General features: G+C 58.9%; 1 protein-coding gene across 1 annotated transcript; it reads left to right on the plus strand.

Moving 5' to 3' along the window:
- The first annotated feature begins 5560 nt into the window (after positions 1-5560).
- Positions 5561-10806, plus strand: TMEM59L (transmembrane protein 59 like). Its single transcript, XM_025885242.2, has 8 exons — positions 5561-5820; positions 6767-6923; positions 7025-7134; positions 8243-8395; positions 8990-9092; positions 9580-9697; positions 9798-9915; positions 10166-10806. Exons 1-8 carry the CDS (start codon positions 5653-5655, stop codon positions 10292-10294), a joined length of 1056 nt encoding a protein of 351 aa, XP_025741027.1. The 5' UTR covers positions 5561-5652; the 3' UTR covers positions 10295-10806.
- The last annotated feature ends 2757 nt before the right edge of the window (positions 10807-13563 follow it).

Consider the following 13563-nt stretch of genomic DNA (forward strand, 5'->3'; position numbering starts at 1 on the left):
GAGCCCCGCCTGCTCCCATTTCCACCCCCCCTTCTTTCCCAGGGGCCTGAGATTCGCAACCCCCAGCCCCACGCCCTGGACGCGCGGGTCCCACCGCTCTCGGCCCAGCGCCCCCCGCCTCCCACTTCAATCCCGCCTCTGCTCGGTCCTCTGCGCGCAGCCTCGGTCCCAGGCTTTGCTGGAGGGAAGACTGAGAAAAAGCTGGAAGGCAAAGGAGTCCCGGGCCCTCGCCCTGGCTCAGCTGTCCCCTTCACGCAGGACAGGGCTGAGGTTCCTCGGGGGGCTCCCGGGGACCTTAAGAGAGAGCTCCCGCGTGGACAGACGGGGAGAAATGGGCCCCGGTGGGAGCGGGGACGGGGGCCGCAAGCGGGACGGGAAGGATTCCCAGAAGGAGAGACGTAAGGAGGGCCCCCCCGACTCAGTGACACCCCTCCCCACGGAAACATCGGTTCAGCGGCCCGCGGGTGGGGTGCGCCACGCAGTGAGTAATCGCTCCGGCGGCCGCCGCCCGCCGACTCCAGGTAACGCCGGCTGCCCGGAGCGACGCATAGTCTGTCTTCCTTTTTTTGCGCCGGGATCCTTCTCCGTGTTATTATTCTTGGCCACTGCTTGGGTTTTGGGACCCCTCCTGGCCCGGGCGCCTCACCCTCAACCCCTCCTCTCGGTCAGCACCCAATACGGCTCCCAAGATAGAAGGGCTTCTGGCTTCTAGGGCGGAGGTTTAGGGGTGCTCGAGAGGAGAGTTCCAGGGACGCCTCCAGCCTGGAGGTTTGAGTCTCAGCCCTGCCCCCAGTGGTGTGCCCAGAGAGAGGAAGGGCTCTCACTCCCCCTTACAGGGGGGTTCCCTTAGAGGCCTGGACCCTCTCTCCATATCCCTAACTAGCCAATGGGGTAAAAGTGTCTGAGGGTGGCTCAGGAGTCCCCACCTCGTGTGCTCAAGGCTACCCTCCCTGCTATTTGGATCCGCAGCTCAGACCCCAGATTGTCAGAGAAAAGAGGCTTGGAGGACAGGATCCTGGAGGCTCTGCACACCCACAATCTGGATTCTGGATGGGGTTTATGGAGTGGTACACTGCCATTTACTGAAGCAGTGAGGCCTCTCGGCCTCAGTTTTCTGCTCTGTACAATGGGCGGCTCCCAGCCAGACTAAGGTCCTCTGTGAGAAGATGCAATGTTACAGAAGGTGCCACAGTCTAAGCCCTTGGCACAGCACCCGGCACTGGGGGGCATGTTCTCTTGGAGCGGGGATGGTCCCCAGGCCTCAGTTTGTCACCTCTGAGAAACGGGGCCATAGTTCCACCTGCCAGGTGATCCAGAGGATTAAGAGGTGGTGGCAGTTCTTGACTGGAATTGTGTTTCCAGGATAGCGCAACCCCTCCTCCACAACCTCTGCCCTGCAAAGTTTGACTCCTTCCTGAAGGACTTCAGTCTTGTGGAGGGAAATTTTGATAGTCCCTCCCCCAGTCTCCGCTCCTCCCCCAGTCATCCCTGGGTTTTGGGGAAAAGGCTCCCCCATCCACCCAGGTGCTCAGGCCAGAGACCTGGAGGCGTGCGTGACAACTCTCTCCTTCGCTCATCCCCCACGTCCAATCCATCAGCAAATCCTGTTGGCTCTGATTCCAAAACACATCCCCATTCTGAGATTCTGACCCCTTCTCCCCACCCTGTCCAGGTCCAGGCCGCACCATCTCCCTCTGGGATAGTGCCCAGCTTCCTCCTGGGCGTCCCGGTGACCCTCCTGCCCTTCCTTGTCTGCAGGGCAGGCAGAGAGAACTTTTAAAAGAAGCAAAGCAGGTCTTCTCTGCCCAGCTTCCCTATCCCCCCTCCTCTCTCTTCCTCTCCTCCACTCTCCTTTTCCCTTTCCTCTCCCTCACTTCACTCCAGCCACGGCAGCCCTGTTTCCCCAAACACACCAGGCTTGTTGCTATCGCACGGTCTTTGCAGATTTGCTGTTCCCTCTGCAGGGATGCGCTTCCCCCAAATCTTCCCCCACTTAGCACCTTCTCTTCCATCATGTCACGGGTCAAGTGTCATCTCAGAGGGGCCCCCCACCCTTTCCAGACACCCTTCATCCCCTTCACCTTTTAAAATTGTCTTTCTAACACAGCTCTTTGAACATTGTCTTTCTCTTGAGGCTTACTTTCTTTAGACTGTGAGTGCCCTGAGAGCCATTAGGACCTCACGCGGGGCCCAGTGAGGGCCACGGGAGAAGAGCTCAATGGATATTTGCAAAATGGAAGGATGGAGAATTCTCAGTCCTTCCAAGTGGCAAGAAAACTCAGTCCTAGTGAATCATGCTGCCTGGGGTCCCCGTGAGGCCCACACCCCCTGACTTGCTATGTGACCCAAGCTGGTAGCCATCCCTCTCTGGTCCTTACCCACAGAAGGGTAAGGATCATTTGCCCAGCCCTGCCCTGGAGCCAGCCCTCTCTCCCCCGGGGAACCTATACTTCACATCTTTGACTTTAAGGAAAGAGATTTGACCCCACCCCCCAGGGGCTCCCTTCCCTGCCCACGGTGCTCCCAGCGGTTTAACCCCTTCCTCCCCAGTCCCACTGCCTTTTGCACTGGCAGGGGAGCCAGCATTGACGGAACTTCTGGCAAATATTGACCCAAGTCCTTGAAGGCGGCTGGGAATGTACTGAGGGGGCAGATGGAGAGAGGGCCCCACCTGGGCCGGGGAAGGGCTCCTCCGTAGTCCGCACTCTCTGCACCTAAGGATTAGGTTGGGGGACACCCTCCAGCCCCAGCTCCCTGTGTAAGTGAAGGGCATTGAGGGGACGCTGGGGAGAAGGCAGCCGTTAACAGTACCTTCAGTGGCCCATAGGAACCCAGAGCCAGTGGGAATGAGTAGAGCACAGCACTGCCTCTCCCATGCTGAGACCCCCATGCTCAGGGCCCCTCAGTATGGGATTAGCTGCCGGTGTTCCAGGCCTGTGTTCCCAGGAAGCAGGGGCAGTGAGGGTCTGGACCTGGACACGGCGTTGGGACAGCAGAACTTAGGTTCAGGACCTGTGTGCAGGAGAAGGTGGGGCTTTATCATTTCTACCCTGGAGCTTGAGCCTGGGTAACTGGGATGCCTAGGTTGAAAGCTTTGTGCACCGAACGTGAAAAATTCAGACCCCATAGGCATTGGAGGTGGGGCCTCAGGAGTGCCGCCTAGGTCTAGGTCAGGGCCCCTGCGCACCCGCCATGGAGGCCTGGGTTCCCTGCCCCTCTGCACCCCGGAGAACCTCGGATGTCTGGGTTCTAGGAGGCGCCAACTGCGGTGTGTGTGTTGGGGGGGCGGACAGCTGTACCCCTTCCCTCCCAAGCCTCCCCCCACACCGTCAGCAAGCCGGCGCCACCGTGCCGTGCCTCCTCCTCAGCATGTACCCAGCTTGAGGGTGGGGGTCAGCGGGGTCGTGGTGAGGGCGGCAAGGGACAAAGGGCGCTTGTCCGATGCCCGCCCTGACCTCGGCCGCCGCTTCCCGAACGCCCGGCCAGCCGCTGATTCACGCCCAGGCCGGCCGCAGCGCCCCGCGCCTGCCGCCCCCGGCCGGGCCGCCCCGGGGGGTAGGAAGTGGGGGGGGGGCGAGGGGCGGCGCCGAGTCAACTTTCCCTCTTAAGCCCCGAAGGAATGTCGGCGGATTTCCTGAAACCCGACCCCGGCCGCCCGCCGGCCCTCCCGCCCCTCACCTGGACCTGCTCCCTCGGGAACGGCAGGAGGGGCGCCGGGGCTCACCTGGGGGGCCAGGGTCAAGTCCTCCTTCCGCTCCCGCCCCCAGCGGCCTCGTAGAGCGGAAAGGGGGGTGGGTGGGCGGCAACCAAGCCCCCTCGCTCTTCTCCGGCAACCCAGGCCGGCGCTCCCACCTCTCCAGCCTCAGTTTCCCTTTCCGCAAAAGGTTGCGGGGAGTCTTTCTTTCCTGTTACGCTTTAAGTGACTCCTCTTATGTCCGATGCCCCAACCCCCGCCCGCCTCTCTTTGCTTCTCTCGCTTGTATCTGGGCCCACCCCTTTTCCCACCCTGAGCCTCAGTTTCCTCATCTGTAAATTAGACAACGCTACCCGTACTTTGCAAGGTTGTCGCAAGAAAATACCTGGGAAGGGCTTTGTTTGGAATGAATGAAGTACAGTAATTGTGGAAGAAGCTTAAGCGCTCAGGGCTCTGAATTGACATGTGTGGGCTTGAATCCTAGCTCAGCTGAGGGGTCCCGGAGCCTAAGTTTCCCACCTGTGAAATGGGAGACACCATTGGTCTTAACCAATGGCTATTTCCCAAGGCACAGGCCCTGATTCGCGGGGGGCTCGACCCGGGGTTCCCTCGCTTTCGCGAAAACCGCGGGCTGGAGGCCCTTGCCGCAGGGTCGCAGCGGCGTAGCCCAGGAGGGGCGGGGCGGGGGAGGGGCCAGCCGGGATCCAGATGTCCAGGGTCCGCCAGGCACAGCCGCGCCTGATTAAGCCACGTGGGGGCCTGCCGAGGCTGCGGAGATGAAAGCGCCGCGGCCGGCCGGGGAGGGGGTGCGCTGGCCCCCCCGGGGTCCCTTCCTCCTCGGCCGGAACCTGCGGCGCCCTCTGACCCGCCGACCCCGAGTGGCTGCCGCCCGGTCTGTGGGGGCGGCGCGTAGATGGAAGCCACGCGGGCAGCAGCGCGACCTCGGCAGGCACCTGCACGGGGCATGCCAGCGGGGGGGAGGGGGGTCGTCTTTGCAGGGGACCTAGGCTTAGGGAGGCGCCCCCCTACCATGGCTGACAGAGAGGAAGCTAGGGAGACCTCTTAAACCGAAATTCATGGGGCTCCAATCTGTCACCTTGGAGCGTGGCAGTTATGGAAGCCAGAAGTGTCCCTGTGTGTCCCAAGTTTTCCCACAAGAATTAGGAATTTTAGCAGCACTCCGACCCCGCGCCTACTTGCACCTCTGTGCCCCCTCCCACTCCGCCCCGGGGCCGAGAGGCCCCCAGTTGGGGTAGACAGCGCTAGATCCCCCAGGCCTGTGGATCAGGGCTGGGCCAGAAGGGGGAGAGGCTGGGGAGACCTTGAAGGGCCTGGGAGGGCTTCCTACAGGAGGCAAACCAATTACAAAGTTGCCGCCCCTCTCACTAGGGTGGCAAAGGACACGATGCCACAGACCTTCCCGAGGCCTTCGCTGCCCCAGCGCTGTGACCCTCACTCATGTCCGTCCATCTCCAGTCTCTCGCTCCCGCACCACCGCCCTCCTACCTCCTCTTCCAACACTCTCTTTCCCGCCTCAGGGCACTCGCTCGCTGTTCCCTGTGCCTGGACTGCCCTCCCCGCGTGGCGAGCTCAAATTTTGCCTCCTCGGGGAGGCCCTCCCTGAATCCCCTGGCCAAGAGACACCCCATCACCCTATTTGTTTCCTTTTGGCCTCATAGAGCTGGCTGAGATCCTCTAGTCCGTGGATACGAGGGAGGTGTCCCGGCACCCCCGAGATGGGACAGACGGCGGGGGATCACCGTTCACCTGCCCCGCCCCACCCGCACCCCGACGGTGCCGCAGCGCGGCTCCCCCGCCCGTTCTCCGCATCCCCCGCCCCCCCTTCCCAGGCTGCCTCGCTCGGGTGACGTCAGCGACCCGGTCCCCGCCGCCGCCGCTGCATCCTCGGTGCCTGCCAGGAGCCGGCGTCCCCCGAGCCCCGCGCTCCCGGCACGGCCATGGCTTCGGTCGCGCTGATGCCGCCGCTGCTGCTGCTGCTCCTGCTGCAGCCTCCCCCTGCCACCCCCGCGCCGCCCGCCCGCGACCCCTTCGCCCCGCAACTCGGGGATACGCAGAGCTGCCAGCTGCGGTGCCGCGACCGCTATCCTGGTCCGCAGCTGCCGCAGGTGAAGCGCATGCGGCGCCAGCCGGAGGACCCGGGAATCTCTCCGGTGGGGGAGGGGCTGGGGATGCGGTTCCCCACGTTGCGAGCGCGGGATAGGGGTTCTTCCCAGCGGGAAGGAGTCGGAAATGGGGGCTCAACAATGGAGGTGGGTCCCTCTGGTGAGGGAAGGACTAGGGTCCCTTCTGTCGAGGCGAGCGCTGGGGTCGGGGGTCCCTCGGATGGAGATGGGGGTTGTTCCTCCCGCGGGGGAGGGACTGGGGGGGTCCCTCGGATGGCGGAGGGTTTGGAGATGCGAGTGCCTCCGATGAATGCGGAGTTGGGGGGAGGGTCCTTCCAAGGGAGGGGCGGGGAGGGGATTGAGGCTTCTTAGGCCAGCTTGCGGGCTCTGACTGCACTCGGCTGCGCCAAGACCCTCGGGGCGCCCATCCCCCACTTCCCTCAGGTCTGACGGTCCTCTCCTCCTCCTCCCCCCCTTCCTCCTCCTTCCACATCCACCTCCCTACCCCCCTAAGTGCTACCAGCCCCCATTCACATCCTCACCCACCCCCCACCAGCTGGATCTCCATTTTCCCAGGCCAAAACCTCCTCCTCTTAGCCTCCTCCCTCCTTCCTCAGGCCTGACAATCCCCCTCAATCTCTGCCCTCCTCCCTGGAGCCTTGGCGTGGTGGGGGGGGGGAGAGGAGGGGGCATTTCTCTCCAACTTACCCATTTTACAACCATTGCCCAAACCCAGTGTCCTCCATGGTCCACCCCCCTCTCCCTTCCTCAGAGCTAAGAACCCCCACTAATATTCTTAGCCTTCCCCTCCCCACCTCAATCTCTCTGGATTGGGGGGGGAGGAGGGAGAGAACAACAGATCTTCTACCTCCTGCTCTGAGCCCATGCTTCCAGTGCAAATCTCCTCCTGCCCCTCCCCCTGGCCTGAATCCAATGCCCCCTCTCCCAGGCAGAGCTTGAGGAGGAGGACCCTTCTGAGTCCCCCTATGAGTATGACAGGGCTGTCCTGATCAGTGCTTGTGAGCGCGGCTGCCGCCTCTTCTCCATCTGCCGATTTGTGGCAAGGAGCTCCAAGCCTAACGCCACCCAGACTGAGTGTGAAGCAGGTGAGGGCTGGCCGGGTGGGCCGGGGTGGGGAGAGGTGGCCTGGGAAGGGTCACCCTCTAGTCACCCCTCCTGCCCCCTCCCCGCCCCACCCCACCCCCAGCGTGTGTGGAGGCCTATGTGAAGGAGACGGAGCAGCAAGCCTGCAGCGAGGGCTGCTGGAGCCAGAACCCGGAGCCGGAGCCTGAACCCGAGCCTGAGCCAGAGCAGAAGGTGGGCACCCTCCCACCTGTGGCCCTGGGACCATCCCCCCTCCTCTCTCTACCCCACCCCCCAAATCTGCACTCATGTCCAGAGTGTTCCAGGCTCTGTAGTCCATTCTGGGCTTACTGGGGATCCTCGATGGAGTCTTGTCTTGCCTCAAACCTCAATTACCATTTCTTTGATATGGGAAATACCCTCCCTTCCCACCACCGCACAAGGAGTAAATGCAGAAAACAGCCGGTGGTTATAAATCATTTGTCCTGGTCCCGGCCTGACCACAGCCTGTCCCAAATTCCTCATGCCACCTAGAGGCCCCTGGGACAGTGTCAGTCCCATTTCATGCCCACGAAGCAACTGCCCGAGGTCACACAGTTAGGGCTGGGCAAGAGATGGGATTTACCACCAGGGCTTGTGAACACCCCTCACCTCACTCATCTTCAGGGCTATCTGAAGAGCTGACTTTATTGAGCCCCTACTGCATGCCAGGTGCTGGTCTAAGCACTTTCCTTTTGGTGAACAGGTGGCCCCTGTAATGGGGGGAGGGCTCGGAACTGAGTTTTAAGGAGGAGGAACTCCCCCACCCCAGGGAGAGATAATAACTGCTCACCCGTCACGTCCATGAGTGAGTCTAGGAAACACTGTGTCAGGGGAAACTAAGGCACAGGAAATCATTTATCACAGCCAGGGACCTCTGGACCGAGAGTGCCCAGAAAGCTCCTCCCCTTCACCCCTTTTCCTCCACCCCCTCCAGGCCTGCATTGTTCATAAAAGCACGCTGCACTACCATTCCTTCCTGTTCTGAATTCTCTCCTGATGCTGTCAAAATAAGAATGATGCTGTGAAATGTTTAATAATAGCAGCTACTACATATTACGCATCGGTGCTGTGCCATCGTCTAGTTGAAGTCTCATAACAACCCCATGACAGAAGAAAATCAGCTCCATTTTAGGGCTCAGAAAGGGCAGTCCCCTTCTCCAAGGGCAACAGCGTGCCAAATGCCGTATTCACGGCATGAAGCCCTGTTGCCCCAAACCACTCAGCAAATTCCGGTCACAGTGAACTCTCCCGGCTCGCCTCCCTACCTTGGTGACATGTGCCTTGGGCCTTCCCTTGGCAGAGAAAGGTCCTGGAAGCTCCAAGCGGGGCCCTTTCGCTCCTGGACTTGTTTTCCACCCTCTGCAATGACCTTGTCAACTCGGCCCAGGGCTTTGTCTCCTCCACCTGGACGTACTACCTGCAGACTGACAATGGGAAGGTGGTGGTGTTCCAGGTGAGGGGTCTGGCAGAGGCCGTGCCAGTGTGGTAGGTGGGTGATCAGGGTAAGAAGGTGGGATGCGCTGGTTGTTGGCTCACGGGATGCAAAGTCCTCGGGTGATCAATGTCTGGAGCCAGCTAGGTTCAGGGGTTCAGTCTCACTCCCCTCCTTGACTCTGCTTCGCTTTGTGGTGGTTGCATTCCCAGGCAAGCTCTTCCCTCCTGATGGCTGGGTGGATGCCTAAGGCTCTAGGGTATAACCTCTCTGAAGTTTTAGCTCTATTGACACTTACTTTGATTGGCCCTGGCTGGCTCATGTGACCATCTCTCAGCCAATCCCTGTGCTTCTATCCGCCTAGCCCGCGTTCCTACTTCAGGAGCTAAAGGATCCGGTCAAGAGGAACTGAGATGCCTGCACCAACAGGGAACCGCGTCCCTGATGTCACAGCCCACAGCCCCACAGAAGGGTGTCCTCTCTGCACCCAGGGGAACTATGTCCCAGCTGGGCATGGGACAATGTAGCCTACGTGGGACACAGAGATGCACTTCCCAGGGCCAAGGTGGTGCCTTTCTAAATGGCTCTTTCTGTGCTGTCTTGTTCCTGACCTAGACCCAGCCTGTGGTAGAGAGCCTGGGGCACGAGGGGGCCCGTCTGCAGCGAGTAGAGGTGACCTGGCGGGGATCCCACCCTGAAGCCTTGGAGGTGCACGTGGGTAAGGTCCGAGGCTAGACCAATGTTCCTTCCACAGGTGGCTCCACAGCCATAAGGAATCCTCCCGGCAAATGAACCCTCTAGGAATGGGATTTCTATCTCTCAACTCTTAGGGGTCCTTGGTCCATCTTCCAGGGTTCCATGATCCATCTCCCATGGTTCTGTGGTCTGTTTCCCGGGATCCCACAGTCCCATCTCCAGGGTTCTGCGATTCTTCTCTGGGGATTCATGATCCTTCTCCCGGGGTTCGTGGTCTGTCTCCCAGGGTTTTGTGACTCATCTTCCTAGGTTCCCTGGCCCATCTTCTAGGGCTCCCAGTTTCCACGGTCTATTTCCCCAGGATTCCACGGTCCATGTGCCAGGGTTCTGATCTATTCCAGGACTCCATGGCCCATTGCCCTAGTTCCTGGCCTCCTTTCTCCTCTCCATGGCTGCCATGGCCTCTTGGGAGAGGCCTAGGGGCTGCTAAGAGGTGCCCTGTCTCTCAGACCCTGTAGGCCCCTTGGACAAGGTAAGGAAGGCCAAGATCCGAGTCAAGACTAGCAGTAAGGCCAAGGTGGAATCCGATGAGCTGCAGGACAACGACTTCCTCAGTTGCATGTCCCGGTGGGTGGCAGGACCCTGGGGGTGGGATGGGAGTGTAGCTGGAGGGGAGGGCCTCCCAAACCCCACCAGGACCGCTGAGCGTGCCTTCTGGGCGGGTCAGGCGCTCGGGGCTCCCTCGCTGGATCCTGGCCTGCTGCCTCTTCCTCTCTGTGCTGGTAATGCTGTGGCTGAGCTGCTCCACCCTGGTGACCGCACCTGGCCAGCATCTCAAGTTCCAGGTGGGTGGGGCCGGGTGGAATGGTGGGAGAAGGGCCGCTCCTCGGCCCTGAATTGGGCCACTCGCTCTCCCCTGGAGACAAGGTTCCCTGACTTCTTGTATGACACCGGGCAAGTTTCTTTACTTCCTTATCAAGTAAGGGGAACAATGCCAACCCTTAGCCGGGGTGACCTGAGATCAGGGGCGGGAAGGAGCCTTGGTAGGGTGGGGGCTCAGTAGCCCTCCCTCCCTCCCTCTTCCTCCCCCTGCAGCCCCTGACCCTGGAGCAGCACAAGGGCTTCATGGTAGAGCCAGACTGGCCCCTGTATCCTCCCCCATCGCATGCCTTTGGGGACAGCCCCCCACCCTACAAGCTGAAGCTGGACCTGACCAAGCTGTAGGTCTCGATCGGCCCATGCATCGCCCAGTGCAGGGGCTCCTCGGGCCTCCCTTGCCCTGTGCCCAGGAGTCCAGGTCAGGGTGGGACCATCCTTGGGCTTCTCCACCCCTGATCCTTCTTCTTTCCCCAGTCCCTCCCCTTGCCCCTCTGGGTCCTGGGATTGCCATACCCCTACTGGGGGGCGGGATCTGGCCTTGGTTCCTCCCTGCTTCCCCCTTCCCCAGAGTGTGCTACTTTTGTCTTCTATCTTGTAGCTTCTTGAGTATTCAAACCCCAGTTCTGTGCTGCCTCTCTCCTTCCTCCTTTCTCCCTTGGAGGGTGGGGGCTGAGAGCACAGGGGAGCCACCCTGTGCTAGGGCTCCCTCCTTTTCCCCACCCCCCCTCCAGAGATACAGTCCCAAGAGAGGAGGCCCCTGAGAAAGGTGGTGGTGGGCAGCTCCATGCTGGGAGGGCAGCTGAGGCTGGGCTTGCAGCAGGGGGGTTGGGAGGAATAAACCATGTATATAAAAGATATTTTGGACTGAGCCTACTTCTGTTTGTCTTTCCATTTGCCCTTGGGAGAAATAGCCTGAGCATGGCCATGGCACCTGTCCACTGGGCCCCTTCTGAGAGAGGGACAGCCCTGAGAACTCCCCGTGGCTTCAGGAAGGACAGTCCCTCCGTGGCTGCCCAGCCCATGTCACGATTCCGACTAGGGCTGTCCCTGGAAAAGTGGCGTTTGCTACCTGCTTGGCCCAGATGGGGCAGTACCCTTTCTTGCCTTCCTTTTGGGATCCCTCCTCTGAAATGCATTGGTCGAATCTTGAGGAGGATGTTTGGTTAATGTTGCAGCCATCTGGCTTCCATTCCCTGTTCTTTTGCGGATGGAGCTCTGCCCCATTGGGGGCAGCTTCAGGGCACTGACAGTGGGTCCTCTCCCCTTCCCTATTCAAGGGATCCAGACTGGGCATTGTTGCCCTGTACTTTGCATTGGAGAGGAGTCTTGCAAGACAGGAGCAACCTACCCCGATGAGGCTACAGCCTTGGCTCTCCATCCTTCCTCTCCATTCTGTAGACTCCCAGAGATCCTCCCCCAAAAATCCCTTTTTAGGTTCAGTCAACTGAAGTGGTTTCTATTGCTGGCAATCAGAGATTCCTGGGGAGAGTTTGGGATGAGGGGTGTGGTGGTCAGTGGAGTGGAGGTTTTCAGGGGCCAATGGAGGCCTATGGGTGACAGGTGGGTGGGGGCGGGGGTTAGAGGGAATCAAGCGGGGCTGATTATCAGCCATCCACCCTTCACCTTGCCTTGTGTCCCAGGAGATCCACTTGGGCTCTCTGACTTCTGCTAGACTCAGCCGGGGAGGGGGTGGGGGTGGGCGGGGATCAGCACGGACAGGAGGTAGGAGTAGAGAAGAGTAAGAAGTCAAGGTGTTTCTCTCCTGGTGTCTCCCTGCAACCCCCAACCTTCAGCCTGTGCGTGGTCTCAGCTCCCCACTACTACTCACCCGAGGTGCTGCACCCCCTCATGTCAGTTACCCAACCCTGCCCATACCTTGGCAAATATCCCCTTTACTACAACCAACTTTTTTTTTTAAGATTTTATCTATTTATTTGACAGAGAGAGACATAGCAAGAGAGGGAACACAAGCAGGGGGAGTGGGAGAGGGAGAAGCAGGCTTCCCGCCGAGCAGGGAGCCCGATGCGGGGCTCGATCCCAGGACTCTGGGATCATGACCTGAGCCAAAGGCAGATGCTTAATGACTGAGCCACCCAGGCATCCCAGGATCCAATATTAAAAGGCAATTTCACTCCCCGAGTATTGTTCTGGGTCTTGGTGGGGTTTCAAGGCAGCCCCTTGGAATGTTGCCATGGATACCTGGGCGGAGGTAAGAAGCAGCAGCAGACCAGTGCTGCCCAGTAGAACCTCCTGTAATGATGGAAGCCTTCTGTCTGCAACAGCCCCAGCCCCGTGGCGTATGGATGCGGCCAGTGTGACTGAAGTACTTCATTTTTCATTTTATTTAGTTAGAGTTAGTGAACATTTAAGGTTTTTCCTCTATTTTTTTTGTGGTGGTAATGTATATATATATATATATATATATATATATATATATATATCTCACATATTTTATTTTATTTAAAGATTTTATTTAATTATTTGACAGAGAGAGCGAGAGAGCAAAGCAGGGGAAACAGTAGAGGGAGAGGGAGAAGGAGGCTCCCCGCTGAGCAGGGAGCCCCAGGCGGGGCTCGATCCCAGGACCCTGAGATCATGACCTGAGCCGAAGGCAGACGCTTAACCATCTGAGCCACCCAGGTGCCCCTATATCACATATTTTAATCAGTTTTTTTGAAGGTTTATTTATTTTGGGGGGGAGGGGAGGAGGAGAGAATCTGAAGCAGGCTCCCCGCTAAGCTCTAGGATGCAGGGCTCTATCTCATCACCCTGAGATCATGACCTGAGCCGAAATCAAGAGTTGGACACTTAATTTACTGAGCCACCCAGGCGTCCCCAAATTTTTTATTTTTTAATTTTAATTTTTTTAAAAATATTTTATTTATTTATTTGAGATAGAGATAGTGAGAGAGAGCACGAGTGGGAAGGAGAGGGAGAAGCAGACTCCCAGCTGAGCAGGGAGCCCGATGCAGGGCTTGATCCCAGGACCCTGGCACCCCTATTTTTACATTTTTAAATTTTATTTATTTATTTTTAAATAGGCTTCACAAGTGGTGTGGAGTGCAATGTGGGGTTTGAACTCACGACCCTGACATCAAGACCTGAGCTGAGATCAAGAGTCGGATGCTTGGGCGCCTGGGTGGCTCAGTTGGTTGAGCGACTGCCTTCGGCTCAGGTCATGATCCTGGAGTCCCGGGATCAAGTCCCGCATCGGGCTCCCTGCTCAGCGGGGAGTCTGCTTCTCCCTCTGACCCTCTTCCCTCTCGTGCTCTCTGTCTCTCATTCTCTCTCTCTCAAATAAATAAATAAAATCTTTAAAAAAAAGAAAAGAGTCGGACGCTTAACTGACTGAGCCACTAAGGTGCCCCACTTTGGTCGGTTTTTAAGTGTACAATTCTGTGACGTTAGGTTCATCCACAAAATTGTGTGACCATCACCGCTATTTACATGGTTGCTGTAACTGCTCAGTCCAACTCAAAGGGGACCTTAGTGGCCTTGCCCACGGCCTCCCATCTCAATGGCTCCGAACACCTGGGTGGCATCTTGAGTCTTCCCTGCCCTCCTCCCACCTTATCCCATTGGCAGGGCCTGATTCCCCAGACCTCCAGCCCACA

Source organism: Callorhinus ursinus, unplaced genomic scaffold, assembly GCF_003265705.2.
Source record: "Callorhinus ursinus isolate GAN/ISIS: 27379988/994484 unplaced genomic scaffold, GSC_fseal_2.0 scaffold15, whole genome shotgun sequence".
Classification (NCBI taxonomy): domain Eukaryota; kingdom Metazoa; phylum Chordata; class Mammalia; order Carnivora; family Otariidae; genus Callorhinus; species Callorhinus ursinus.